Genomic DNA, 24,000 nt, shown 5'->3' on the forward strand with positions numbered 1-24,000 from the left:
TAAGCTTAAAACTTCAGAAAAATGGTTTCAGATGTCTCACAGAAAGCTAAGCCTTTTAAAATATTTTAAAAAGCATTCTGCCTATTAACCTCTATAAAAAATAAAGAAAGTAGATGGGAGAAAATAGATTTTAAATGGCATCACATATTATGCAAATAAAACACCATGAGAAATGAGGGACAAAAATAAAAATATCCCTGGATAAAATCCATGTGTGCAGAAGATGACTCAGGATGCTATAAATAACTCCTGAGGTAAATCAAACATGCAACATTTATGCATCATTCTCAAGGAAGGGGCGTTTTATTAATCCTCAAGTTCCTCCGCATATTAATAAAAGCCTGGTAAACATCATAAGTCCAACTGTTATGCCCAAAGAGAATCCAGATTATTTTAAGGGGAGTTTGCTTCTTTTTCATCCGGCTCATCATCCTTTACCTAAAACCAAAGACAAAAAGAAGAATTAAGAAAAGAAAGAGAATTGTTGTTTTCCTTACTTTACTATTAGTTGCCGACCTGAATTGGTCTACAACAATGCATGGCAATTCAGTAGGACTATATCTATCAAAAGTCCCAAATTTGGATCATAACCTGGTATCCTAATGAAGCAAAAGCAAATATGTGCAATGTTATTAAAATGCTGCTGGCTTTTCCTTGTCTCTAAAAAAGCTTCCAGTAGCAGAGTCTCATCTGGGCAAAGAAGATTCTAAATCATAAACTGGTATTTTCTAGCTGTAAGATGATGTGAATAACTTTTTGTCTTTTTTCCCCTCCAAAGCATCTTATTTACTAAGCTGTATTCTGTAGAGCTAAACCAAACTATTAGGTGTAATAATATTTACTAGAAAATCAAATCCCTAAAAAAGTAAAACAAACAAAAAAAACCCCCGAAAACCACAGTATCAAACAATTATTTTAGTTTTACTAAAATAGAAGTCATTTTTAACCTTAAAAAATGTGAAGATTTTCAGTGAAAAATAATACTAATGAATCTTAGAAGAAAATAATGGAAACGTTAGTATCTTTTCATAACCTAATATATTACTCAAATAACAAATATTAACAGCTGTGGACAGGAAAAGAATCACATAAACCTAACTAGTAATCCTCATGCCTCAGCCTTCCAGAGTGCTAGCGGTATAGTGTGTCATGAATGAAAACCCACGAATATTTTTCACCTCATTACACATATTATAATTAAATGCCAATTTGATGCTATGATCTAACAGTCAATTCAGCGCTCTACCCTGAACAAGTAAATAAACATGTTCCTTATTTGTCAGCCCACTGAAATGTCAACTAATGTAATTTTAAAAAGGCATATGGGGAGGGGGGGCGGCTGGGGATTTAGCTCAGCAGCATAAGTGCCTGCCTTGCAAGCAGGCAATCGTGAGTTCGATCCCCGGTACCAATAAAAAGACAAAAACAAAAACAAAAACAAAAAAAGGCATATGGAGGATAAAGGAACAAAACTAAGTTTTAAAAAATCTAGATGGTCCAGGTATGGTGGCACATACTTGTAGTCCTAGTTACTCAGGATGCTAAAGGAGGAGTATTATTTGAGCCCAGGAGTTTAAGATCATCTTGGGCAAAACAGTAAAATCCCATCTCAAAATAAAATGAACAATAAATGGCTTTTAAAATCTAGATGAATTTAGGTATGATGTGAGACAATCAATGGAAAAATAGTTTTCTCAGTTTCTCTTTTGGGTTGCATAAAAATGGGTATTTTGGGGCTGGGGATTTAGCTCAGCGGCATAAGCACCTGCCTTGCAAGCAGGTGGTCGTGAGTTCGATTCCTGGTACCGATAAAAAGTTAAAAAAAAAAAAATGGGTATTTTGCCAGGTATGATGATGCACATCTGTAATTCCAGTACTCAGGAGGCTGAGGCAAGAAGACTGCCATGAGTTCAAAGCCAGCCTGAAATACACAGTGAGTCCAAGGCCAGCCTGAGATCTTGTCTCAAAAAAAAAAAAAAAAAAGATATTGTACACCCAAGAAATTAATATTTTCTAGACACTCAATTGGGATTGCAATACCCAATCCAAAGAATTCTGTATATCAGCTCCTATTTTAGGCAGAATTATTTCTAAATTTGGAATAATACCCCTAAAAACTTGTGCAAACTCGCACAACTTGTAAAAGACATTTGTAAGACACAGGGCTAGATGTTGCAGAGAAATACAAAGACCTGACATGATTTCTAGTCATATCTAAACGAAATACTAAAACAAATACATAAAAAGCACAGTTTCATCCTCAGCAGAAAAATGATAAAGATGTCAAAGAGAAGATGGCATGCACTGGCCCAAAGAATGTACTTTTAATATTACTTAGTCATAAATGATGCTCAAAGGAGCTGGGGGAGGGGAGATGTACTTTTTCTTATAAACAGAGAATTATAGGACTTTTCTTAAATTTCTTTATTTCTACAAATTCTTTCTCTCCTTTATAATATCTTCCCATAAAGCTTCACTGCAGTGAGAACTATGACTGTTGTGCTACATTTTTTATGCATATAGAGGCAGAAAAAAATCTAGATATCATGCTATAGAGGAAGTTCTATAACCATACTTGGTATTGTGTTTTACAGTACAACAGAGTACGAGTCCTTGGTAAACTCCTTGCCTGTGTGATAGGGAATAATTCCCCTTTCATAATTTCTCTACAATTGCAGCACAGTGTACCCTCCAGGTGTTAGTTTCCGTATGCACAAAATGGGAGTGATTTAACGCACTGCTAGATAAACGAGGCAATAAACTGTAAAAATGCCTGGTACACAACAGGCACTCATCACACTGAAGTTCCCAATAAAATAAGCAGGCTCCTAATCTGGTAAAATTACAACACAAAGATCTTTGAAGAAAAGGCCGGGTCATGAATTTCATCTTATGTTTATCTTACCATTAAATCTAAAGTTTAATGATACTGGCCTACCTCTTCTACACCTTCTACTTCCGGAATATAAAACTGTAACATGTTCTGAATCCCATTTTTCAGAGTAATGATTGAACTGGGGCAGCTGGTACAAGAACCTTGTAGTTTCAGCTGGACTATGCCATCTTCAAAGCCTTTATAGATTACATCTCCTCCGTCTTCCTGTACAGTTGGCCTGTAGTCACAAAGTATTTGTGACACATTTGAAAGAAGCACCACAAAAAAAAAAAAAAAAAAAAAGGAAAAAAGAAGAAAGCAAGCAAGAAAAGAAAAAATTTAATATAGCTCAGAGACTAGATTTTTCCCCCCAGCAGTAGGTACTGAACCCAGGGGTCCTCTACCATTGAGCTACGTCCCTGGCCCTTTTAAAGTTCTGACCCAGGGTCTCACAAGTTTCCCAGGCTGGCCTTGAAATTGTGATCCTCCTGCCTCAACCTCCAGAGAAGCTGAGATTATAGGTATGAACCACCAAGCCCAGCCAGAGTTTAGATTTTTGTATTACTGAATTCACAAAGTTAGAGCTATTTTTTTTTTGTACCGGGGATTGAACTCAGAACTTTGCGCTTTCCAGGCAGGCGCTTACACCACTGAGCTAAATCCCTGGCAGTTAGAGCTATTTTTAAAATATATAACAATTGTGACTAAGTCTTATTAGTAATTCTAATTCTTTAAACTTTCAAATAACTTGCCAAAATTCATTCGTAGACATAGTCACTTGTTGCCAAGCATGGTGGAGCACGCATGTATCCCAGCACTCAGGAAGCTGAAGCAGGAGGATCATCATGAGTCTGAGGCTAGCCTGGACTATATTGTGAGTTCAAGGCCAGCCTAAAATACACAGTCAGACCCTGATTCAAAAAACCAAACCAAACCAAACAAAAACAAACAAACATTGATTTACTTCTTACATTTCGTTTATAATCTTTTTATTTAAAGTTTCAGATTACCTAATAATTACCATAACAACCTAAGGCATATTTATTCATCCTTTTGACAAAGGAAAAGGGAGAATGAAAAATGCTGGCTTTTCTTTTTCCTTTGAGGCAAACTTTTCATTGAAATACAGCATTAATATAGAAAATAAATCATAAATTTATAGTTCAACTAATTTTCAAAAAGCAATCATGTTTGTGCCTATCATCCAGATCAAATGCAACCACTATCTTAATTTTTACAGCCAGTAAATAGATTTGCTTGTTTTTGAATCCTATAATTTATAAATACAAATTTAACTTTAAAATTACATAGGATTTACTCTTTTGTATCTTATTTCTTTTGCTCTTTATGAGATTCATTCATTTTGAGTGTAGTAACAATTCACTCAATCTCAATGCTGTATAGTATGCCATTAATTTGATATTCTAGAATGTTTTACATATTCTACTGATGATTAGATGTTTGAGTTTTTGACTTTTACAGATAGGGTAGCTATGGAGATTTTTATAGATGCTTTGATAGACCGCTGGATGATGAATACATATTCAGATTTAGTAGACACTGCCAAATTCTACAAAATTCCATAAACTTACATTCCACCAGCAGACGAGAGTTCCACATCCTCACCAGCCACTATTATTGTCAATCTTAATCATTTTATATATTTTAGTAGATTTGTGATATTTCATTGTGTTTTAATTTGAATATTCATGACTAAGAAGGCTAAGCACTTTCTGTATGCTTAGTTGCCATTTGGCTATTGTCTTGTAAAATGCTTGTTTTTTTCTTGGCAATCAGCAGTTTTTATCTATATTCTATCATACAAATAGTATACATACAGTAGATTTTACTGTTTTGCCTTATCACTACAAATTACAGGCATCTTCTGAAGAAGAGAAAGTCAACTTTATGTAGTCAATTTACATGTGTTTTCCTTGATTTATTTTATTTTATGTTATGGTATTTTATTTTTTTAAACACAAGGTCTCACTACATATTCTAGGATAGCCTTGACTCAATACCTAACCCAGGCTGGCCTTAAGCTCACAACCCTTCCTCAGCATGTTGAGAGGTGGATTACATATGTACACTATCACACTCGGCTGATTTTGACCTGTTTTCTCATATCCTAGTGGGAAAAAAACAGAACAAAAAAAAAAAAAACTTGTCTACCCAAAGATCAGGCAACTATTATTCTATTTTAAATGTCCTTCATGATTTATTGGTTACTGTTATTGTTACTGTTTTATATTGTCCACTGAACTCAGTGCTTTGTGCATGCCAGGCAAGTCCTCCATCACTGAGCTATGCCACTAGTCCAATCCATTGATCTTGTTGAAGAATGTTGCTTAGTTTCCAAATAAAGATTTTGTAGTTCACTTTTAGTAATTGGTTTCCAGCTTAACTGCACAATAGTCAGAAAATATTATTTGTGGACTAGGGATATAGAACGTGCTTATAAGCTCATGTGAGGCACTGGATTCAATTCCCAGCACTAAAACCCAATATTCTGTGATTTAAATCCTTGAAATATGCTGAGTGCTGCTTGACGATTTATCATATAGTCTGTTTTAGTATGTTCAACATATATTGAATTTTTTCTTAGTGAATATACCTTTTTATATGTCAATAATTTACTTGTTTCTTGATCATGTATTTAAAACCCTTGTACCCTTACTGATTATTTTTTGTTGTTCGATTTGAGAGAGAAGTGTCAGTCTCTCACCACAATGGTGGATTATCTATGTTTACTTTTAATGTTGTCAAATATATTTACTTATTTTGGATATTAGGTACACATGTCTTAGATTAATGTACACTCCTAGTAAAAATTACCCTTTTATCAATATGAAAAATAATCCTCTCTCTCTGGCAGGGATTGAATTCAGGACCTCATGCATGTTAGGCATGTTAGGCATGTTAGGCAGGCACCCTCAAGCTAAGCTAAACTAAGCTACATCCTTGCGCCTTTTCATTGTATTCTGAAACGAGCTCTCCTAAATTGCCTGCGCTGGTCTTGACTTTGTAATCCTGCTGCCTTAGCGTCCAGAGTAACTGGGCACCACCATGCTGAACCAAAAGATCTCTTTTTATTTCTAGTAATATCTTTAGCTGTAAAGTACAGTTTGCAGATATCTGTATAACTTCATTAACCTTTTCTTACTCATTTTTTAATACAATAAATTTCTCCACCTTTTTTAGTCCTTTATTCAAACTTTCTATGTTCTTATATTTAAGATGATATTTCTTATTATCAGTACATAGTTGGTTTTTTCATAGCCAGTCTGTCTTTTTCATTTTTTTTTTTTTTATCGGTACCGGGGATCGAACTGACAACTGACTGCTTACAAGGCAGGTGCTTATGCCGCTGAGCTAAATCCCCAGCCCTCATAGCCAGTCTGATAACTTTTATTTATTTATTTTTCTGTTAATCAACCTGTGTACATTTAAATGTAACTACTCAGATATTTGGAGTTATAATGCCATCTTACTAAGTTGTCCAGGCAGGACTTAGACTTGTGATCCTCTTGCTTAGCCTCCCACGTGCCAGTATGAAAGGTGTATCTGGTTCTCTTAAATTGTTGTATTTTTAGTTTCAGAATCACTATTTATTATAGAATTCAGTTCTCTGATTAAATTCTTCATGTTTTAATCTAGCTTCTTTCTTTCTTTTTCCTTTTTATTTTTTTTTTTGGTAGTACTGGGGATTGAACCCAGAACATGATGCTAGGCAAGCACTCTACCACTGAGCCACAACCCTATATCCCCAGTCCTTTAAAAATTTTTATTCTGAGACAGGGACTCACTAAATTACCCAGGCAGGACTCACAATTATACTATATCAGAAGGGATTTCTCATCTTCTGCAAGAGCTCAGGCTATTCTGGAATTATATTGATTCAATACTGGACTACAGTTCTGTAAGTATGATCTATCTCTGGTTAATCTCATTTCAAGGGTATAATTATTGAAAAAGCCCAATGAAGAGTCCAGTGTTTCTTGGGGCCCTGTCTCCTTGACAGATCCTAAATTCCAATTTTTGTTCCCATTCCACCAATATAAAACTACCAAAATTCTGATATTTTTCAGCCTCTTTTGTACATAGCAAGATCCTGTCTCAAAAAGACGTATTTTTAAATCCATAAATAAAAATTATATATTTATCATGTACAACACTATGTTTTAAAATATATAGATACTGAGGAATACCCCTAAATCAAGCTAAATAACATGGCTCACATATATGTTTTGTAATGAGAATACTTAAAATCTATCCACAGTGGTCTTAGACTACATTATCATTAACTCTATAGGCTTTAAACTCAACTGACATGATTACCTATTTTTGTTTACAACTTGTAATTGACTGAAATTCTACTACAATCTCAGGGACAACTACAAGTATATTTCTATGGTGAAAACTCCCTCTGTAGCATTTGATTTCAGATGGAAAGTGGAGCACATACCGTATTCTAGTATCTAATAATTCCTTAATCATTGCCACAACTTCATCATCTTCTTCAGAAGCTAGAAACAATTATAAATAACAAAATCAATAGCAGAAATTCAGTATTCATCGATAAGTAATAGAATAGGATGGTTTTAATTTCATAGCTCATTAAAAACATAAACATATAAAATATATAACTTCATTGTGTGACAGTTGATTTTGGGGAAACAGAATCATTTATTTAATTATCTAAAGAAAATCTAAGGAATATTGATCAACTCAATGTTTAGTAATAAAGGTGAGTAAACTGAAATACTTGAATTTGCTAACCTTGTCAAGATTTGAAATTTTTTGCTATAAAATTTGTAAATTTTTATCATTCTCAGTAATTAAAAAATAGCCGAAAAAAAAGATTATCTGAGTTTTGATGGAAATTCTGAGGCAAAGAAGTCTGCCTATTTTACAAGTTGCATCTTCAGTTTTCCCATTTAGTGATTTTTAAAAAATAACCATACTAAAAACAGACATAAGCCTTCTGGAAATTTCTGAAATATTCTATACATCTGAATAAAAAAGATGGTTTTTCATTTGGTTTTATTTGTTTTTCCTTTACTTTTGTAAAGTTATATACTTATCCTTACCAGTACCTTTCTTTTTAAAATAATGGTTGTTATATTTCCTATTATTTTCTTCAAAATAGTTGCTCAGACCAATACCTTTCTATAAGCATTTTATCTTTTTTCAAAAACTTATTTATCTGGGGAAAATTCTAAAACAGAGAATCCATATTGCAATAAGATCATACTGCAATTTAGATCATTGGCAACTTATAAATAACTATTAGTATTTAATTATATTAGCCTTGGGCCCTTTTTAATGAAAGAAATAAACATAATAAAGTTAGTCTCCTACATTAGCAAACCAAAGTTCTATTCCCTACCATTTCTCTTGCAGACAACCACTATTGTGAGTTTAGTGGATCCTCCTGGGACATGTTTATAGTTAGATATGTGAGTTTACACAGATGAAAGCATACTATATGAATTATTCTATATTTTGTTTTTAATGTATCTTGAAGGTCTTTCCATATCAGCATTTAAAATTATGGCTTTTTCTTTTTGTACCAGGAATCAAACTCAGGACCTTGTGCTTGCCAGGCAGGCGCTTATGCCACTGAGCTATATCCCTGGCCCAAAATGCCTCTTTTTGACACGTTTGTTTTTGTTGGTGTTTTGACTATTTCAAGCATTTACAGTTGACAGCTATTTTTCACAAAGCACAGCATACTTCTTATATAAATATTGGTGTATTTTTACAAATATAAGATAAATTCTAAGTGTAGCCTATGGGTTTTTGGTTTTTGAGGTCCAGCAGATTCAGGCCCTTACATTAGCTGTGCCACTCAGCTAAGTCCTCAGATGATGTCTGTGTATTTTTTACACAAATTTAGTCAAATTCCTCTTTAAAGAGACTGTTTTTACATATATATCTTTAAAAAATATGTGGAGGGGGCTGGGGATTTAGCTCAGCGGCATAAGCACCTGCCTTGCAAGCAGGCAGTCGTGAGTTTGATCCCCGGTACCAACAAAAAGAAAAAAAAATGTAAAAACAAAAAGCATGTAGAGGCTGAGAATGTAGCTCAGTGATAAAGCACATGTATGAGTAAGGCCCTGGGTTAGCTCTCTAGTACATAAAACAAAAACAAGGTTTATCTTTTTTCACTTTACTAATGATATCTTTTTATTATGTTTTCTCATGCGCTGCTGGGAAATGAACTCAATGCCTCACACACGCTAAGCATGGTCTCTACCACTGAGATACATCCCCAGGTCCTAACGATAGTTAGGATAGTTACAAAGAATTTATGTATGATAAAAAACTTAACAAAGATTAATACCAGAAAAAATTTTTAAACATTCTTAAGTAAATTTTAAAGATCTATCATCCAATCTTTTAAAAAATTAGCAAAGAATATGAACAGGAAATTTAGTGACAAGGAAACTTAATGGACAGAAAATATGTGAAAACCTTCAGTCTTGGTATTAAGGAAAACCAATTAAACAAGACACCATTTATTCCTAATATGTTTATTTTTAAAAATGTAAAGGGAGGGGCAGGGATTTAACTCAGCAGCATAAGTGCCTGCGTGGTCGTGTGACGTCATGAGTTCAATCCCCAGTACCAAAATAAATAAACAAACAAATAAATAAAAAAAATTTTTGGATCGTATTTAAAAACAATGTAAAGGAAATTGGGCATGGTAGCACTTGCCTGTAATCCCTGTACTCTGGCAGAGTGAGGCAGGATGATTTCAAATTCAAGCCCAGCCAGGGCAACATAGTGACTTAGACTCTGTCTCAAAACAAAAAATTAAAAAAGGGAAGGGGTCGCTTGGCATGAAGTCCCAGGGTTCAATCTACAATATCCAAAAACAAATAAACAAAATAAAAAATGAATTTTTGTCCTCTCTGGCATTGGATCCAGAGCTACATATATGATGTGATAAAAATCTATATTCTTAACACTTCTGAAATCAAGGCAAATGGGAAGAAAGTGGAAAAGTCCAAAGAAAAAAAGGAATATTGCATAACACAATAGAGTACCTGGTTCTCCTGAAGATGTTTCCTCAGTAACTAGGGGTAATCCAGATGCAAAAAAGTCCATAATTGTTGCATAAATATCTGGTTTCAGTAAATTCCAGTCTAATTCCTCATTTTCCTGTAAACAGATAAAGAAAAATACTGTATTTCTAGTCAAGAGCAAAGACAAATATAGAACACTATCTTGTGTCTCTAAATAATCTTTTCCTATCATATTATGCACTAGTACCCATTTCTGGAGAATATGTATCAGTTTTGTCTCTTTAAGATGGTCTTACTTAAATACCTTTTTCCTTAAATGTTTTTTGAAAGATACAATTTTACAACATTCAGTCAGTCATTCACGCATCAAATTTTTATTATATGTATGTATCATGACCTAGGTTAGGAAATTTGATGTAAAATAATGAAAATATTGAATGGATTCTATCTTTAAAGAGGATGATAAAGAGATTCTCATTCTCTTTCAGAAAATAGAATACAACTACTTCATAAGGTATATAGGACATACCATAAGTATTAAAAATCCAATTTGCATATATTTCTTAAAGAGTATTTTAAAAAGTCAGTGATGAAACTATAGAACACGGCTACTCTGCTAGAGTACTTATGGACTGTCAACACCACCAGCATCCTTAAGAAAGATTTAGTATCTACTTGACTTGTATACCTCACCAACTAGTTGTTTCCATTAATAAAGACAGGATTAGTAAATCCTACATAGTAATAATGACTATAAAAAGAAAGCACAATGTGTTTTTCTAGTTTTGTAAAGGAAAGCTCTTTAGGAGAAAAGACTGCTAAATGTAATCTAAACTCAGAAGATGCTATAATATATGCTAGAATCCACATTTAAATGTGTACTTTAAAAAACTGAGTCAAGGGGCTAGGGATTTAGCTCAGCGGCATAAGTGCCTGCCTTGCAAGCAGGCAATCTTGAGTTCGATCCCCGGTACCGATAAAAAGGAAAAAGACCAAACAAACAAACAAAAAAAAAAAAAAAAAAAAAAAACAACTGAGTCAATATGGATAAAAGAAGCTATTTTTGCCCTCAATTGCCAATCAGAAGGTAAGATGAATGGATACTGCTGTGGATATTAGAAAAAGAAAGCAGTTCTAAGTAATATTTTAATAAATCATTCAGAAGATGGACCAGAACACTTCAAAGATCTTAAGTGAACAGCAGCTCTACTGAGTAAGGAAATGCAAATATTACAAAAGGTGCTCTGAATTGAATGAGAAAACAGCCTATAACTGTAGATACATGTATATGTGCAGAAAAATAATGATGCATAAAGAAGCTTATGCATTATAGTTATGAATCAAAAAGGGAAACTGGGGATCACTGCAGATGTCAAATAAATTCATAGTCCATGATAAGAAAGGTTATTTCAAGAAAATGGATTGAGGTCTAAGGATGCAGCTTAATGGTGGAGCACTTGCCTAGTAATAGTAAGACCTTGGGTTCCCGTCTCAGCACTACACAAGCACACACACAAGGCAAAACAAACAAACAAAAGCAAGAAAACTAGCCAAGCAAACGGTGCATGCCTATAATTCCAACACTCAGGAGGTTGCGACAGGAGGACCAACTCAAATTTAAGGTAAGCCAGAACTACACAGCGAGTTCAAAGCCAATCTGAATTACATGAGTGAACCTATGTCTCAACTGTCCCACCCAACCCCAAATCCGAAAACACAACAAAGAATAACCGAATAACAAGAGAGGCCACAGCTGTACAGTGAGTTCAAGGTCAGCCTGAATCGCGTGAGACTTCGACTCAACCTCCACCAAAACAAAACAAAGTGAAACAAAACAAAGAATAACAGAACAACAAAAATAGACCAGAAGTCTGTAAATTGGTGAAGACAACTTAGATTTGCTGATCATAACCCTTCATTTGGGAAAACCACTTGATGCCTAAAAATACAGCTTACAAACTGTTATTGCTTTTTTCTACAAAAATTTCTTTGTGAGCTGGCTGTGGTAGTACATGCCTGTAATCCCAGCATTTGGGAGGCTGAGGCAGACGGGTTGCCGAGTCCAAGACCAGCCTGGGTTACATGGTAAGTTCAAGCCTGCCTGGGCTACAGAGCAAGACCCTGTCTCAAAAAAACAGTCCAAGACCAGCCTGGGTTACATGGTAAGTTCAAGCCTGCCTGGGCTACAGAGCAAGACCCTGTCTCAAAAAAACAAACAAAAACCTGGAGAGGTGCCCTGGACTCAGCAAAAACTAATAGTACTTTGAATCCTATTTTTTTTTTTTTTTTTTTTTTTTTTTTGGTCTTTTTCATTTTTATCGGTACCGGGGATTGAACTCACGACCGCCTGCTTGCCAGGCAGGTGCTTATGCCGCTGAGCTAAATCTCCAGCCCCTTGAATCCTATTTTTAATAAAATCCTAAAAAATAAGAAATAAAATCCTGCGCATACCTTTGTGACAGTGATGAAGTCTGGTCCAAAGAAGACACTTTTTACTCCTTCGATCCTAAATAACTGCCTATGAATATAGGAAAAAAATAAGAGATAATAAAATATTCTTTTATGTAAAAAAACCATACACAAGTAAAAGAACTTCTACGTACTAGTCACCAGCTTCAACAATTATCACCTCATGGCAAATATCTTACAGTTCATCAATCTCATTTACTCAAGAGAATGAAAATGTATTTTCATGAAACATGTACATGAATCCTCGCAGAGTTTTATATATAATAGCCACAAAAATCTGAACCGCCCTTCAAGTGGGAAATGAAAGAAACAACTGGTGATCGGCACAGTGTAGTTTACTTGACTATACAAAGAATGAACTACAGATGAAAACAAAAAAGGCGAAAGACTTTTTTTTTTTAGGAAAATGACTCTTAAAAGCCTTTTTGAGGAAAGACAGACTTCTGTCTGTCTGTGTATTTATTCAGTGAGTTGGTCAGTCAGTCAGCAAATATTTGGACACCTCTGAATGGCAAGCACTGTGTGAAGGGATGACAAGCAAACAGACTGGCCTGTCTTAAGAATTTACACTCTGGGTTACAGAAAATATTTCCTACTAAAACAACTAAGAAAGCAAAATTAGTTTTGCCTGAACACAGCAAATTCTATGAATCCACAACAGGATATTTTCTTTTTTCTTTCATGGTGCTGGGGGTTAATCCAGGGCATCAGACACACTAAGCAAACGCTACACTCTATACTCCCAATGCTTTACATTTTTAAAATGTAAAATATGTGAATACATCTTGATATAAACATTTAAAGCAATACACATAAGGTTAAAATGCCATTAACCACCTATCCCAGACACTATTCTCAGTGCAATATATATTTCTTTTTTTTTAAATCTTTTTCCTTTTTATCGGTACCGGGGATCAAACTCACGACTGCCTGCTTTAAAAGCAGGAGCTTATGCCGCTGAGCTAAACCTCCAGCCCCAGCAATATATATTTCTACAGATCTTTTTGTTAATGTATTTGTTTTGTGTGTTGGTTTTCCATATGTATTATCACACAGTTCGAATTGTTTTGCACCTTTGTTTTTCTGAGACAGGGCCTCGCTGTACAGTTCAGCTGGCCTTGAACTCACTTTGTAGCTGAGGTTGGCCTTGAACTCACAGTGATTCTCCTCCCTCAGCTCCGGAGTGCTGGGATTATAGGCATGAACCACCGCACCCAGCTCCATTCTGCAATTTTCTTTCTTTATTTAATAGTATGTATGTCAGGGGCTGAGGATTTGGCTCAGCAGCATAAGCGCCTGCCTTGCAAGCAGGCAGTTGTGAGTTCGATCTGTGGTACCGATAAAAAAAGAAAAGGAAAAGAATTCAGGTAACTTTATGAATAAAACTAACAAGTGTGGGTTTTGCTGTTACTGTTGCTGTTTCCTTGGCAGTACTGAGGACTGAACCTGGGACCTTCACAGAGTTACATCCTCAGGCCGCTCTCCTGCTTTTTAATTTAAGTTTGGGACAAAGCCTTACTAAGTCATTAAACTACGCAAGCTGGCTTACACTTGTGCTTGTGGCCCAGTGTCCGAGCATGCGAAGATTATATGCATGTAGCACTATGCCTAGCTAGTTTGTCTTTCCTCCTATCTATCTACATCTCCAGCCCGTTTTATTTTTCATTTTGGGACAGAATCTCAGTAAGTTTTCCAGGCTGGGTTTAAACTTGGGATCCTTTTGCCTCAGCCTCCCAGGATGGTAGAAATACAGAAAGGCACCATTATGCTTGCTCTTAAAGATAAATGTTTTAAAGATTTGGAATGGAAATTTACCATGATTATAAATTTGGAGTATTTCTGTTCTTAAATAACAATATACATTTTTATTTTTTCATGCTACAGAGCTCTCAAATGTATCCCTCTCCAGGTGAAAGTTTTTCTAAAATCAATTCTTACTAGTCTAACTTGAAAAGAAAATAAAGTATCCTCCATACTGAAAAACCACAGTGCACATAAAAATTGAAAGCTTATATAAAGCTGTCTTAACTAAAGTCAGTTATTACTCTTTCTACATAAAAGCAAATGAGAACAGGACTATACCTAGCCAGAGGAGAGCGAAATGCTGCAGCTGGTGTAGGAAAATCCATGGTCCTTGTCTCAAGAACTGGTTTTCCTGGTATAAATTTTAAGCTGTTAGGATTTGGGGTGTCTTGTGTTTGAATAAACATATATCGCACTAAAAAAGAAAAAGAAGAACCAACATTATGCTAGGAAAAAAAAATAGTTAACAAATTTATGGGTTATGAAGCGCACATTTTAGAGAACCAGAATGAGTTAGGGGAACTTCATCTCCAAAGCTGACCAACAACAACAAAGTAAAAAAGAAAGAAAGAAAGAAAGAAAGAAAGAAAGAAAGAAAGAAAGAAAGAAAGAAAGAAAGAAAAAAACCAGCAACCCAGCATGGTGGCACATGCCTATAATCTTAGCACTCTGGGAGGCTGAGACAGGAGTATCGTGAGTTTGATACTAAACCTGGCAATTTAGTGACTCGGGGGCCTGACTCAAAAATAAAAGGTAGGCAGGCGTGGTGAAGCATGCATGTAATCCCAGCACTCAGGAAGCTGAGGCAGGAAGACTGGAGTTTGAAGTCAGCCTGAGCTAACACAGCGAGCTCAAGGCCAGCCTGAACTACACGAGACTGTCTCAAAAATAAATAAAATAAAATAAGGGCGAGGGATGTAGCCTAGTGTAAAGGCCATGAGTTCAATCCCTATACCACACACACACAAAATACCAATTTATCTAAAATAACTAAATAGAAGTTTATAATAATACTCAGATTAGGGGCTGGGGATTTAGCTCAGCGGCATAAGCACCTGCCTTGCAAACAGGCAGTCATAAGTTTGATCCCCGGTACCGGTAAAAAGGAAAAAGACCAAAAAAAAACCCCTCAGATTATTTCATTCCTTATAATTTCTTCTACAATGGAAATTATATTTAGAATGAATTAGTTAAAGCAATAAAGAGAAAACAGTACCTTTTTTTGCTATTATAAATATTTGGGGTACTATTCAAAAGAGTAACACTGAGATTTAATAGTTTTAAAATTATTAAACAGGCCTTGAGGGCACGCATGTAGGGCAAGGAGAAATAAAAAGAATTAAGATATGTAAATGCATCAACCCCATGACAAACGTAATCATTACGTACTGCAAATATGTACTAATAAAAATTTTAAAAAGACTATTTTTTATGAAACAAACATGAGTAAAAAATTCTTGAGTGTAGATTTTAAAGATTTATATTTAAATAGGTTTACAACAGTTTATAATAAATTTAGTAAGTGCCTAACATGGATAAATATTAGGGCCAGGATTCATGGGGGGACAATTATTTAGTGACTCTCTAAGCAGTGTGCACACTGTTAATCCTTAGCTATTAGCTCTAAGCGTAACAGGAAAATACACTTAAGACCAGTCTTCTAATTCGGTCATAATCTTCATACCACATATTTTAGGATAATAAAATTTTAAGAAGCAACAGTTTTAAGTTTGAAAGAAACTAAATTTGGGAAACCATATGGTTGGTGCTGTCTGGTAGGCAAGTGCTCTACCACTGAGCTACATCCTCTACCTGGAAGTGCACGGAAAGGTTCTAGTTTGAAAGCTAAGGATCATTTTTGTACCTCATCATACAGTTCCAGCTAATTGATGGTGAAGTAGAAACTGAAACTAAACTCCCATACATTTTGCCTTAGACATTGTCCTAATTAGCATCAGCTGCTGACTTGGTGATCAGGTAATCCTAAAACGATAAAAATAAAATAGAAAGAAAAGAAAAAAGAAAGGTGAAAAATGATTGAACCTCAATGTTCAATTTGCTTAAAATATTAATGCCTCCTACTAAGAAGTTTCTCTGAAAAAAAATCTGTCTTAAAATTTTTCAACAACTGGAGACAAGAAACATTAAAGAAAGAGCTGCCACTGCTTTCCGTACACAATAAGGTTCTTCCGATTTTGGTTTTGAAGCAATCACTTCTTGAAGTTTTAATAGCTTTTTGATAACTAAAACCTCTGCATAAATTAGGCACTCACTCTATCAGTGTTTGAAGAATTAAATTGGCTTTATTTTAATCCACTTGAATACTACTACCTATAAAAAGAAAAAAATTTAAAAATACTGGAAGGTAAAAACTATAAAATGTAAAATAATCATTTAAGAGCACTTTATATATATACTGTCTAATAAAATAAAGTTATGAAAATTGGGTGGGGATAAAAAAAAAAAAAAAAAAAAAAGAAAATAGAGCCAGGGTGTGGTCCAGTGTGGAAGGAGTTGCTTGCTTAGCATGCATAGGCCCTAGATTTTTTTTTTTTTTTTTTTTTTTTTTTTGGCCTTTTTCGCTTTTTATCGGTACCAGGGATCGAACTCACGACTGCCTGCTTACAAGGCAGGCACTTATGCCACTGAGCTAAATCTCCAGCCCCAAGGCCCTAGATTTGATCCCTCATATTAACAAAGTTTATTAAAAAGTACGACAATACCACACAACTCTTCTCTTTTGACAATGAATAAGCTATTTCAAAAGATTAATTTGAATTTATTTTTTTTGCTCTTTTTTTTTTTTTTAAACTTTTTATTGGTACTAGGGATCGAATTCATGACCGCCTGCTCGCAAGGCAGGTGCTTATGCCGCTGAGCTAAATCCCCAGCCTGATTAATTTGAATTTAACAAACTCATTCTAATAATGGTCTAAATTTGATTTAACTAGTATTTTTAAAAAATGGTCCATCATGTAAAAAAGTGTTCCTGAGCTATGACAGGATAAAGAAACTGATACAAAATATGTTTTTCTTATTCTTAAACAGGTACCTAAGCAGGAAGGTATAAGGTACAGGTACAAGCTCCTACAAAATACAGTGTAGGGTGCTTAAAGTTAGTTTTGGTGACTAAAATCAGTAGATACCCAATATGAAAAGCCTGAATGATCACATAATTCAGTCCCACAAAATTTAAATCCAATTAAAGTGATTTGACCCAGCTGAGTTACTCAGTACTTACATCTGCGCTATTTGGAGATTAAAGCAGACAGGCAGAGCGGCAGGCTACACGCCTCTTTTTGCCCCACATATGGAAGAGGTAAGATCTCTACCCTGATTCAAAGAATGCTTTTTGCCAGAATCAACCACATTTTGGAATATAATCACAAGAAGGTGTTAAGGCTGACAGAAAGGGAATAGGCTGAATCTATACTTGGAGCTCCAGAAGCACATATAAGCATGCATTTACGTGTACACAGACACACATACACATGCCCTTTCTCCAAGCTTCCCTGTCCACAGTACAGTGGTCATATTTGAAACTATTTAAAATCCTATCTTCATTCCTATTTCCAATATTAAAGAAAACCAAAGTAACATAGCAGCACTAAAATCATACCGGTAAATTTTGACCAAAAAAAGAAAGAAAGAAAATTACATTCAAGGTCCAATGTTAGATAGTCTTGATGAATGACAGAAAATTATTGATTTCATAGGTATTCTTACCAAAATAAGGCAAGAAATAGCTTTTAAAACATATAATTCTTTGAAATAAATCCATCTGTAATTTCTTTTTACAATATTTTCATTTCAGAAATCATTTTGTGAATAACACATGTTCCAGGAAATGTGTTACACAAGATACTGAAATTTTACAGGTCTATTGGATACTGTCCTTGTGATGTTGTGATTTAAAAAAAAAAAACTCTCTACCTTCTTATTATAGGCTTCCGAGTAGAAAATTCACAGATCCTTGTCTTTTATGATCCACCATATCCAAGCACAGTTCCAATAGGTTCTGGAACACAGTTTGCTCTAAAAGGTGAAATTCTGCAGAGCATGGTGCACAGGACTATACTTCCAGACCCTGAAGCAGGGAAATTGCAAGTTCCAGTCTAGCCTGTACAACTTAATGACTTAGTGAGGCCCTGACTCAAAATAAAACAATGCTGGGAATATAGCTCAGTGAAAAAACTGGTGCAATCCCTAGTATTTCACAGAAAAATAGAAAGAAAAGACAAACACAAAGGCAAGGCAAAGAAGAAGGTGAAATTTTACCTGTGTTACATAAAGTGGCAGGTAATAGGAAAAGTGGTCTTTGTACAAATTGATGCATAGGCTGCTTCTTGATGGTGTATGAATTCATCACATGACATAACCTACATTTAAAAACAAATAGTAAATCGCACTTTAAGAAATGTAATCTTTTAAACTCAGTTTTTACTTCTCATGTATAATAACATGTAAAATTTAAACATAATCATCAATAAATATAATTACAGAGTAACTATTCATTTTCCATCTTTATTATTTCAACTTACTTAGGCAAGTAATATAAACAATTCAAATATAGGTAAAAATCAAATGCAAATTTACAGCCTTGGTATCTGAAGGTCAATATAAGACCCAGGTATAACAAGAGCATTGTATCTATACCAGGGATTTAAATCTGTTGCTTTAGCCCCCTAACTATACAGAATCAAAACAAAGAACTTCATGATTTTACTTCTTTTAAAACAATTTTTAAAATGAGATAAGAGTTATATAGCTCAAAAGTGACAAAAGTATATACAGTTAAAATCCTTCTACCTTTTCTGTCCTCTACCACGTTATCTAGGATTACATATATTACTTGTTTTTAAAAGTAAAATCTTGTGCTACAGTTCAGTGACAGAATACTTGCCAACAGGCTGGGTTTGATCTCCAGCCATTTCACACACACACACACACACACACACACACAGAGTACAGGATGAGCATGTTTAACTGAACAATCTGAAATGTTCTAGATATGAAACTTTCTTTTTTTTTTTTTTATTGGTACTGGGGTTCGAAATCACAACTGCCTGCTTGCAAGGCAGGTGCTTATGCTGCTGAGCTAAATCCCCAACATGAAACTTTCTGGACACTGACATGATGCCACAAGTAGAAAATTCCACACCTGACCTCATATGACAGGTCACAGTCAAAATGCAGGCACATGAAAAATACTGAATAAAACTATCTTCAGATTATGTGTATAAGGGGTTTATGGAACATAAACGAATTTCATGTTCAGACTTGGGTCTCAGCCGCAAGATACTATATTATGTATATGCAAATAACCCCAAATCCGAAATCCAAAAGCTAAAAACTTCAGGTCCCAAACATTTCAGAGCAGGGGTACTTAACCTGTATTTCAGAGGTCTAAAAAAGTCTAATAGAAACTGTACTATTGTCCTCCAAACTGCTAAGCAGTCATCAATCTCTATATTCTTTTTGATTGGAAACATTAACCCAGTGTGGTAATTTGATGTCACTTTATCTCCTGCCTCAGCCTCCCTAGTAGCTGAGATTACAGTCATACACCACAAGGCTTAGTTTACAACTGTCACTTCATAGGAGCCACTGAAATATTTTAAGTATTTGTAATCATACACATTAATCACTTTTTCAAAGAAATTTTTTCTCTAGTTATTTTTACCAGAAATAGGCAGGAAGGAACAGAGATTGCATCACATTTTCTCTTACAAAACCAGCATTCTGCTTTATCATAAAGAGTACTAAGTATGTTTCCACTTATAGACTGCCTATAACTTACCCTAACTTCAATGATCTTTAACTATCACTTATAAGCAACAGAGTACTCTACAGGGACACTGTGGACCTGTTACCCATAGCTTCTTTACATGCTTGGGCAGAGATCAAAGACCAGTACTGAGGGTTCAGGAAAAGAACAGAAGTATTAGTGAACTTAAGGAAACAACACTAAACAGGGAATGAAGGAATTTGTGAAGCCCTGGCTGCCATTCCCCCTGCTACCTGAAACACTCAACCACAGTAAAATCTGTTAGTATTTCAAATTATCATACTTATTACAGCACTTATGAGTTCATTATTTGCTAATGTTCCTCTTTCTAGACTGGGAACTCATTAAGGGAAGAGACTGTGTTCACTTCTCTGTCCCCAGCAGCCAGCACTATGATCTTAATTCTTCATTTCTTAATGGGGTTAATAGACAAAGGCTAATATTCATCAAAAGACCGGGTATTGTGGCGCACTTGTAATCACAGCACTGGGGAGGCTGAGGCAGGAGGACTGTTCTGAGTTCAGGACCAGCCTGAACTAGCTTCCCCAGCCCCCACAGTGAGACCCTCTTAAAAAAAAAAATCAAAGCTACTCGTAAAGGCAGGGATGATATATCCATATAATCAATAAATGATAGCTACTACCAATATTATGTAAGTGTGTGCCCAAGAATCACCCTACAAATACTCTAGAATTTGGAAATACTGTATACTGCAAGAACAGTGTTACTGTCCCTTCAATCCAGGGAAAAAGCAGTAGAGTGGATAAATCAGAAGCATACTCTGATGAAGTGAGTTATATTACTCAAGGAAGACAGGGAGAGAAGGTGTAACTAACATAGTATTTTTTCGGTAAACTTAGTAGTTCTAGGAAAGGCACTTAAACTTCAAGAGCACCATTAAAACTAGAACTTTGAATACCCAAAAGGTCAAACTCGTAGACAGGCCTTTTTCTCCAGAAGTGAGGGTCAGACACCTACATAAATCCTCTAACCGATGCTGACAAGTGTCTTCACGAACAAGTGTCTTCACTGGAACTCAAAGGGCTCAGGGAAGGCGATAAAAACGGAGGACCGAGAGGTATTAAAGGGCACTGGTGGCGACCTCAGGTCTGGATTCTCCTCCGAGCTCCATCATTTAGAAGGCGTGACTTGGGCGCGACCCGTTACCTCCCCGGGCCTCACTGGTGCAGGGAGGCAGGGAGACTGAGTATTTTCCCCCTTCGAAGCGACCTGCCATTGTGTTACGACACAGGGAATGAATGCACGCGATGGAAGGCCTAGAGGCACACAATTTAAAGTTGGTGCTTTCCTTCTGTCTCTACAGCGTCTCCGAGCCTCCTCCGGACCCAAGCAGTCGGGAGGAGACTGCGGAGTCCGCTCGAAGTAGAGGCGTCCGGCTGCGCCGCCCACAGCCGCCACCTCAGGGTTGAAGCCGACTGCACGCCGGGGCGGGGCAGGCCTCGGGCTCCTAAGATGCACTAACTCTTCTCCCCTTGACAGAGGGTCGGGGAGGCGGTGATCGCTCCGCTAAGGTCAGCAACACCCCTATTTCACATTCCGGGGCCGTCACCTACCGCCTGCGCAGCCTAGCAGCAGCGGCTGCAGCTCCCCAACCCCACCAGGCGGCAGCTGCCATCGTCTCAGTCGGGGACTGCGCAGTCGCAGATGGCTTCGCTTCCTCTCGGCGTCACCGAAACTTTGCGCAGGCGCAAACCGGCAGGGACCCGGTGGTGGGGTGGGGGGAGACGCTGGGAAAAGCGCCCCCTACAGGCTACTGGCCGCGTTGCTGCCACGGCTGCCCGCAACTGTTTGCTGCCAAAATACCTTTGCCACGCTTGCACGCTGCATTTCTCACGAATGCACGGAGGCTTATGCTACCTTTCTGTCTGAGTACTTCGATGGGGCTGGTCCTGCAGTTAGTATGTTGTTCCTCCATTTCCTCTTGTGGGACTATATTTGCTCTTCAGGAGTAGCTCAATGACTGCTTCTAGTATCTTCTGGTCTGTAACAGTTTCTCAGAGTTTCCTGATCAACTATTTTGTAATTCCTAGCATATCCTTCAGCGGAGACCCGTCTGATGTTATTCTCTGGGTTAGAATGGGTAGTGAGTTTGGGGGGAGGACCACAGAAGTGATGTGCCCTTCTCGTCATATCATAGCAAGGGGGCAGTTACACTGTCAGTGTGACTGGTCATTGCTGATACTACCCTTGGTCTTCTACGTAGGCAGCATCGGTCAATTATTTCCATTATTAGATTTACTCCCCCATCTATCTTTATAAGCACAGCCCACGTTTAAGGTGTGTGGAATTAAGCTTATTTCCCTTAGGAGAAAAGCTGCATAAACTACTGGAAATTCTGAGATTTTTCTTTTCTTCTCCATTTTTTTCAATTTTAAAATATCAGTATTGACTCATTTCCTGTATTCTTCTTGTTACAATTAATACTATAGTATTTATTTTATTGCTCCAAATTGTTTTAGTTTTAACCTTGGACGTTCTTTCAAGTTGGCTCGTGTGTCCCTGTGACTTTCCTTTTTTAAGCACAACTTTCTGGCTTTGCTACACCATAGATGCTCCCGAATCATCTACTGTATTTCCTGTTTCAGCCCTAGAATCAGCCATTTCTCCTCAGAAACCTGATTTATAGTATCCAGATACTAATAACTGGGTGTTGGAAGTGCTCAGGAGCCAGGTAAGGTGGCCCACATCTATCATCTCAGCATTCTACAAAACTGAGGCTGGAGGATGATAAATCTGAGCCCAGCTTGGGCAATTTAGCAAGACTCTGTCTCAAAATTAAAAAAAAAAACTTTTTTAGAAGACGGTTCTATAGGCGCAGCTCAGTGTGAGACTCCTGGGTTTAATCCCCAGTGTTGCGTGGGGTGGGGGATGCGGGGTCATCAAAGAGACCCTCAAATTGAAGTCTATTTGGGCTGAGGGAACTGTGCTATTACCACATGGTGGCATCACTGTTACTGGTTAATCAAACTAATCCAGCTAACATGGTTATTGTTTTCCTATTGCTGAGGTAGCAAGTTACCACCCCACTTAGGGGATTAAAGTAAATTTTTTCTCAGCCTGGAGGTCAGAACTTTGAAATAATTTTCATGGGCAAAAGACAAGGTGTCAACATACCTTCAAGAGGTTTTAAGGGTAGACTATTTCCTTGTCTTTCAGGTTGTGTTGGCTATGTTGCTTAAAGTTCTTGGCTTCCTCCACCCTCAAAGTGCATCTTCTGAGCTTGGCACAGTTATGTAAGCCTATAGACCCAGCTACTTGGCAGGTTGAGAAAGGTGTCTTGAGCCTAGCAGTTAGGGGCCAGCTTAGAAATACAGTGAAACACCATCTCAAAAAAAAAAAAAAAATCCAACAAAACAGATGTAGCGCATCCTCCAATCATCCCACTGCTACCTTCCTAACTGTGAGGTGCGCTGCCACACACTTGTAAATCCCACTACTGGGGAGTGTGGAGCAGGAAGACTGCTGTGAGTTCAAGGCCAGCCTGAACCACATAGTGAGACTCTGTCTGAAAAAACAAAAACCCAAACAAACCAGACAATAAAAATGTTTCTGTGACTACCTTAAACCCCATCCGATAATGGAGAATAATTTCTGTTTCTCAAAATCCTTAATCACATCTGCTAAATCTTTTCGCTACGTAAGTTAACATTCTGAAGATTAGGACATAGATATGTGGGAAAACTCTAATAAGCAATTGTTAGGGTAATTTAATTCTTGAATCAGTTTCTGGTACATTTTCATTTTATTATAATTATTTTCATCGAGATCTAGTCTTTTCTATGTGTACTTTGAGATTTCCATTAATGGAGATTTATGAGTCTATTTTTGGTTCGTTTTACTAATGATATTTTTTTGTAACTGAGTTCTCTTGTAGCCACTATACCTATTAAATTCCAATTTATTTTTCCAGTACTGCTGATCAAAACCAGGGCCTTTACATTGAGCTACATCCCAAGTACTCCTTTTTTAAAAATTTGAGACAGAGTCACAATAAATGCTTAAATTGCCCAAGC

General features: G+C 36.5%; 1 protein-coding gene across 1 annotated transcript; it reads right to left on the minus strand.

The window, feature by feature from the left end:
• Positions 1–284: 284 nt before the first annotated feature.
• Positions 285–21,687, minus strand: Nfu1 (NFU1 iron-sulfur cluster scaffold). Its single transcript, XM_003469035.5, has 8 exons — positions 21,541–21,687; positions 18,457–18,557; positions 14,458–14,593; positions 12,358–12,424; positions 9,928–10,042; positions 7,341–7,401; positions 2,939–3,113; positions 285–438 (listed from the first exon to the last, which is right to left on the minus strand). The coding sequence occupies exons 1-8, from the start codon at positions 21,600–21,602 to the stop codon at positions 394–396; spliced, it is 762 nt and encodes a 253-aa protein (XP_003469083.1). The 5' UTR covers positions 21,603–21,687; the 3' UTR covers positions 285–393.
• Positions 21,688–24,000: the final 2,313 nt, after the last annotated feature.

Source organism: Cavia porcellus, unplaced genomic scaffold (genome assembly GCF_034190915.1).
Source record: "Cavia porcellus strain 051 isolate PalLab524CR breed Dunkin Hartley unplaced genomic scaffold, mCavPor4.1 scaffold_18, whole genome shotgun sequence".
NCBI lineage: Eukaryota > Metazoa > Chordata > Mammalia > Rodentia > Caviidae > Cavia > Cavia porcellus.